The sequence below is a fragment of the Mustela nivalis genome (genome assembly GCF_964662115.1).
Source record: "Mustela nivalis genome assembly, chromosome: 5".
Taxonomy (NCBI): Eukaryota; Metazoa; Chordata; class Mammalia; order Carnivora; family Mustelidae; genus Mustela; species Mustela nivalis.
The window spans coordinates 88,916,135-88,922,673 of NC_139024.1; the positions used below are offsets into that span (position 1 = coordinate 88,916,135).

General features: G+C 50.3%; 1 protein-coding gene across 2 annotated transcripts; it reads right to left on the reverse strand.

The window, feature by feature from the left end:
- Positions 1 to 204: 204 nt before the first annotated feature.
- CRIP3 (cysteine rich protein 3) lies at positions 205 to 3,123 on the reverse strand. Of its 2 annotated transcripts, XM_082733135.1 has the most exons (8): positions 2,991 to 3,120; positions 2,645 to 2,739; positions 2,182 to 2,239; positions 1,954 to 2,085; positions 1,128 to 1,199; positions 910 to 1,004; positions 753 to 810; positions 205 to 587 (listed from the first exon to the last, which is right to left on the reverse strand). In XM_082733135.1, the coding sequence occupies exons 1-8, from the start codon at positions 3,031 to 3,033 to the stop codon at positions 526 to 528; spliced, it is 615 nt and encodes a 204-aa protein (XP_082589261.1). In that variant the 5' UTR covers positions 3,034 to 3,120; the 3' UTR covers positions 205 to 525. The 2 variants fall into 2 exon arrangements, with proteins under 2 accessions (XP_082589261.1, XP_082589262.1); XM_082733136.1 differs by lacking the exon at positions 753 to 810 and having other exon boundaries at positions 2,991 to 3,123.
- Positions 3,124 to 6,539: the final 3,416 nt, after the last annotated feature.

Genomic DNA, 6,539 nt, shown 5'->3' on the forward strand with positions numbered 1-6,539 from the left:
GGCACCAATAGGCTTGTGGGCATGCTGTCCACTGTGTGGTACTGGGAGCTTCCCGGGTCGAGGATAACCAAGAGAACAGAGCTTTGTGCCCATAATTGGCCCTATACCTCCCAGGCACTTTGCAGGGTGATGCATCCCCCACCCTACACCTCCCATCTTCCATCCCATTGTTTAGACCTCATGCCCAAAGAAGAGTTGAAGGCATGGGAGCCAACGTTTTATTGGAGAAGCCAGAATAAACACGTTTCTTAAGTACCTTGAAATTACAGAATTTGCTAGGGAAAGGGACTGGGAAGGCCGGGAGGACACCCTTTAAAATGTGGTGGTCTGTGTCCTCCTGGCCACAAGGGAACGAGAAGTGAGGCATCAGCAAGGTCTAGGCTCCCTGGTCTACCATGGAGCCTAGGCCCAGGCCACTGGAAGACCATATTCCCCACCGTGGGACTGAAGAATTCTGTAGCTCCCACTCAACCATGGAGGGGATGGTATGTGGCCTGAGTTAGAGTGACCTCTCCTGTGAGCGTCTCATTTGGATTTTATCTCCACGGGGTCATAGATGTAGCAGCCCACATCACCAATGTTCACACCTGAGGGAGAGAGCCCCGTCACCAAGGGCCTTGGGGGTGGGGGTTGTTGGGCCGAGGGATGAAGGGGATTGGGAGGGGCCTGGGTGTGTTTGACTACAGGGGAAGTTGTCCACACATCCCCACATGCCATACTTTAGGCCCGCTGTCTGGGGTGGGGCTGCCCACCTTTGGGGCCAAACAGGTAGCCGTAGCAGGGGATGTGGCAGTAGGGGACGCCGTCATGCTGGGACATAGAGAGAAAAGAGAGCCATCTCAGCTTGGCTCTCTTCCCATCTCCAGCCTACCTCCTCCCGACATAAGTACCCATCCCTGCCCCGTTCACCTCAGCATGGCTCCCAGCAGTCAGGGTCTTCCGGCAGCGCTGGCACCTCAGACAGGGTCGGTGCCAGTTTCTACCCAAAGACATCACCTTCTCAGCTGGTGGTGGAGAGAACTGGTAATTCTAGGGCAGGGCAATGAGACCTACCTGCTTTGCACCACCTCCCTACACTTTGATGCCCATCCTCTTCCCTCCTCCCCAAGCTTTCCATTGTTACTTACCAAAATAGACAGGTTCCTCGCAGCCTGGGCACAGTGAAGTCTCCCCAGTGAATGTCTTCATGTGGGGAGGGCCTTTAAGGGGAAGAGGCCCTGGCTAGGGCTGAGGTGGGGGCCAGGCCTAAGCAGGGCCCATCAGCACCGGCCTGCACATGGCTTCTTCCAAAAGCCATGCTCATCCCGGAGCACTCCACCCAGCTCACCATGGATCTGCTTTCTTGGGCAGAGCTGAGTCTCCTATGACCCCCACCTTCTGTCCCCAACCTTTCTGCAGAAGGGACCCCCTGCTTCCTTCTCCTCCCAGGGGTTCAGGTGCCCACTAGCTCAACCCTGGTCAGCAACTCTATCCTCAGGAAACCTGAGCTGATACAGGAGAAGGCCAGGGCATGGGTGTCAGGTGTTGGGGAGCATAGCGTCATTGCCCACTCTAGGGGATGGGGGGAAGGTACAGGGAGAGGAAAGAAGTGGAAGAATAAGAGGGGCTGACCCTGTCTCAATGACCTCTCACTCCTAGGTCATTCTTTCCATGGCCTTGGCTTGGGAGAGGCCTGAATTCTAGGCCAGCTTTGCCTGACTCGCTGTGTGACTGCACAATGCCACTTGCTCTCTCCAAACCTTGGTTTCCTCACCTGTAAAATGCAGGTGATAATGCCATCTACTCAATTTACCTCTTAACTCAGCAGCTCACATCAGAGAACCCCCCAAAAAGGGCCACGAGTAAGAGAAGACTTTGCCACAAACGAAGTTATAGGAATGTGAAGCAGAGGACTAGGTGGGAGACCTGTTCCAGCCTGGGGATGAGGAGTAGCTGGGGCCCAACTTCACTTACTTTTCTTGCCCTGGGGGAGGCCAGTCCTGGGCCTGGGGGGGCTGAAACTGCTGGGGCTGAGGGGAGTGGTGCTGGCTGGGGTGGGAGTGGGAGGGTTGTAGAGGTAGGAGCCCACACCACCAATGTTCACCCCTGTAGAGAAAATAGTGGCTGTCAGGCTTGAACCTCCAGTTCCAGGCCACAAAGAGGGTCCTGCTGTCCCCTGGCCTCTTCTAGGCTGGTACTTACCCCTGGGTCCGAAGAGAGCCCCATAGCATGGCTTGTGGCAATATGGCCTCCCGTTGTGCTAGGCACAAGCAGAGGAAAGAGGGCTGCTCAGGACTAAAGGCCTGGGGTAGGGTGGGTGGGTGGGCCTTCTCTAAGGACAGACTGCCAGGGGTGTCTGTCCATTAGCCTGGGCTTGTGGCGCCGGGAGAGGTGTAGGGTGAGCATGTCAGAATTGCCACCGTGGTCAGGAGAATGAGCAAGAGCATGTCAGAAAACCGTGGCTTCCTTCCCCTCCCCACCAAAAGGAATGGGGTCCACCAGCACAACTCAGGTATCCCAAATCCTGGCTGGTGTGGGGCCCTCCGAGTAGGTGGTCTTGGTATTTGCTGAGGTTGCCTTTAGTGAGCCTCCTGAGTCGAAACTGGGGGCTGGTGCTTAGGGGACAGTGACAGATACAGGGCTGTGCGCCCTGGCCAGGCCTCACCTCTGCATGCCCTCCTGGGGACAGGACGCTGTGGCAGCGCTCACATTTCAGGCAGAAGCGGTGCCAGTTCTTGCCCAGGGAGCTCACCTTCTCCGCTGTGGGGGACAAGGTGGAACCGGGATGTGGGGAGATAGGCCACGCAGCGGGGGGCCCCCTTTTCCCTCCTTAGCCCCGCCCGCCTGCTTCCTAGACACTGTGGGGAGTGTCCGGGGAAGTTCAGGTCGAACCCGCCCGAGTGCCCTGCGCCCCAGAAGTGGAAAGAGGGTCTGAGGCCACGCTGTTGTAAGCTCCTCCAGCGCCCCGGCTCACACTCGCCCCATCTCCCCCTCCTCAGCCCGGGCCTCACCGAAGAAAACGGGTTGCTGGCAACGCGGGCAGGTCCAGCTCATGGCTCCGCTCAGCGCAGCCTGCGCCTCACACAGTAGGCACTACGGTGGGGGGCTTCGGCCCCGCCCCCTCCGCCGGCCCCGCCCATGGCTCCGCTGGGAGCCTCATTGGGCTGAAACAGTAGCTCCTCGCCGCCTATTGGCTGTCAGAAATTTAGACCAATTCCACCAGGGAGACGCCGGCGATTTCGCAGTTCCAAAAGCTAAAGCCTCCGACCCGTGGTGGGGACAGTGGGACTTGTAGCCAGACGGGAAAGGAAGAGAGCAGTGAAGTCGCCGGGGCCGGGGGGGCGGGGGGGTGCACTAGTTTCTGTCTTCGAACAAACGGGAAAACTGTCCAGAGGGCGGACTTCATGAAAACACTGTAATTTCCTCAAAGCTAAGGGTCAGCCTTCTTTGAAATGGTTTAACTCCGCCTTGACCGTCTCAGGAGGTTAAGAGCGTTGGAATCTGGAGCGCATCTCTGCCACTTACTCTCTGGCTTCAGGCAAATTTCCTCCGCATCCATTTTATTTGTACAATGAGTATGATGATTAATCTTTACCTCATAGGATTGTTGTGGGAATGAAGCTAGTACGTGTAAAGAGCTCAGTGCTTGGCACATAGCTGCTCTAAAAGCGATAGCTATCTTTAAGATGGATCCCATAATAAACTCAAAAGACTCTTCGGTAGCCTCAAAGTGTGGTCTGGATACAATGGTTTTCTTGTGAAATTACAAAGCGTATTAAATTTAAATATATAACTCAGACACAATTACATATTCCTAATTTAGTTTCAAGGTTTTAATATTTGTTACAAATAGCCCAAGAGTACTTCAAAGGACACTTCAAGAAAACCCACAGAGAAAGGAAGAAAATATTTGCAAACATAGTATCTGATAAGGATCTAGTAATAAGAATAAAGGACTCTTACACGTCAACAAAGACAACCCAATTTAAAAACAGGCAAAGAATTTGAATAGACATTTTTCTTTTTTCTTTTTTTAAAGATTTTATTTATTTATTTGACAGACAAAGATCACAAGCACGGAGAGAGGCAGGCAGACAGAGAGGGAAGCAGGCTTCCTGCTGAGCAGAGAGCCCAATGCGGGGCTCGATTCCAGGACCCTGAGATCATGACCCAAGCCAAAGGCAGAGGCTTAACCCACTGAGCCACCCAGGCGCCCCTGAATAGACATTTTTCTAAAGAAGATATACACATGGCCAACAAGCACATGAAAAGGTGCTCAACATCATTAGTCATTTAGGGAAAAGGAAAATCAGGATCACAATGAGATACCATTTTGGAAGTATTAGAATGGCTATAATAAAAAAAGAAGAGTAGTAACAAGTATTAGGATGTGTCAAAATTGGATTCCTCATATGCTGTTGATGAGAATGTAAAATAGTGCAGCCCTTTGAAAAACATCCTGGTAATTCCTCAAAAGGTTAAAAAGAGTTATGGTATGATCCAGCAATTGCAATCCTGGGTATATACCCAAGAGAAATGAAAGCATATGTCCACATGAAAACTTGCACATGAATGTTCAAAGTACTGCTATTCAAAACAGCTGAAAGTCCATCAGCTAATAAACAGATGAGCAACGTGGCTTATCTGTGCTAGAACAGGACTCAGCCATAAAAATGGAGTACTGATGCACACTACAACCTGAATGAGCCATAAAAATATGCTAAATGAAAGAAGCCAGACATACAACACCATATACTGTAGGATTCCATTTATATGAAATGTCCAGAAAAGGGAAATCCATAAAGACAGAAAAGTGGATTAGTCATTCCTAGGGGTGTGGAGGAGGGGAAACTGGGCATATCTGCTGAGGGGGTATTAGATAGATCTCTTTGTGAGGAGATGAGAATGGTCTGGAATGAGTGATGATGGACAACCTCATGAATATACTAAAAATTAATGAATTGTATATCTTAGAAGGGTGAATTTTATATGTGAATAATTCCTCAATAATAATAATAATAATAATAATGGCCAAAGATAATTTATTTTAAAAAGGCAGCTCAGGAAATAAGGGGCAGGGAAGAGAGCTAATTACTGTGTGCCAGTGCCGGAGCAGAGAAAACAATCCCTTGATGAAGTATTAAGTGGTGAAATGAAGAATTTTCTGGGGTAAATTCCTTTGTTTTGTCATATCAGCCCAGAAACAGCTCAAGGGGGTGTGGGTGCTGAGCTTAGCCTTCAGCTGCAGTACTGTGTCCTGCTGGGTGAAAGGGGTCCTGCCTGTGTCTCAGGAGTTCGAGAGCCTCTCTGGACTTTGGTTCCCTCCCTGGGCAATTGGATAGGAATGGTGACTATGAATTTCCACTCAACATTCCTGTTTCATCAGTTGTCTCCATCCATACTTCCTTCTTATAACACTTGTTTTATCCTCCTTGTTGACCTCTAAAGGTAGAAGCCTACATACTATGAAACGAACTTGTCTATATTTTCTCATTATCTGTTTCTCGTTTGGGGAACTTAGTTTTATACCTATTTCTTGATGGGCTTCTTTAACAAACTTGAAAAGCATCAGTCTCAGTCTCCACCAATATTTTACTTTTGTGTTTCTGCCTCTCTCGTTCATTTCTTCTTCCAGAAGGCAGCTTGAAGTTCACTGTTTTTTGCTCTCTACGGCTGTCACAGAGAAGCTCTTATTCAGGAGGTTGGGAGAACTTCATTGTAGTCATTCATAGACCCTGTATTTGTCCTTTAGAAAGGTTAGCTTCGGGGGCACCTGGGTGGCTCAGTGGGTTAAGCCGCTGCCTTCGGCTCGGGTCGTGATCTCAGGGTCCTGGGATCGAGTCCCACATCGCAGAGAGCCTGCTTCTCTCTGTCTCTGCCTACTTGTGATCTCTGTCTGTCAAATGAATAAATAAAAAAATCTTTAACAACAACAAAAAAAAGAGTCTGAACCTTGGTTCATTCCACTGTTTAGAAAGGTTAGCTTCATTGGCCCACAGAACTATTCTTAGAATTTCTGGGGCATATCAAATAATCTTTCGCTGAGGATCTGCAGCTCTTTCTGTGTTGGGTCACCTTGGACACATACTCAGCCCCATAGAGAGGTCATCTTTACCAGAGCATCCAGCACGGGATCCCACATAAAGAAACAGGTGTCGGAGTGTGAGCACCATGTTGCCTTCACACAACTTGCCCTGAGTCAGTGGGGCAAGTGCTTTACTGCTCCTGTTTTCTGGGGCCTTCCTGCATTGCATGGCTGTGACAAACACAGTAATCCTTGTCACTTCTCTTTCAGTGCTTAGGAAAGGCTAGTTGAGGCTCCTCCTTTCCAAATACTGGTCATCCAGGTGCAAGTACAGCAAATCACAGTATTCCACTCTTCCTTGACTGGCTTCTATTATTCTGTATCTAAAAGAGGCTTTGGGGGACGACTGGGTGGCTCAGTTGGTTAAGCAGCTGCCTTCGGCTCAGGTCATGATCCCAGCGTCCTGGGATCGAGTCCCACATCGGGCTCCTTGCCCTCCGCAGGGAGCCTGCTTCTCCCTCTGACTCTGCTTTCC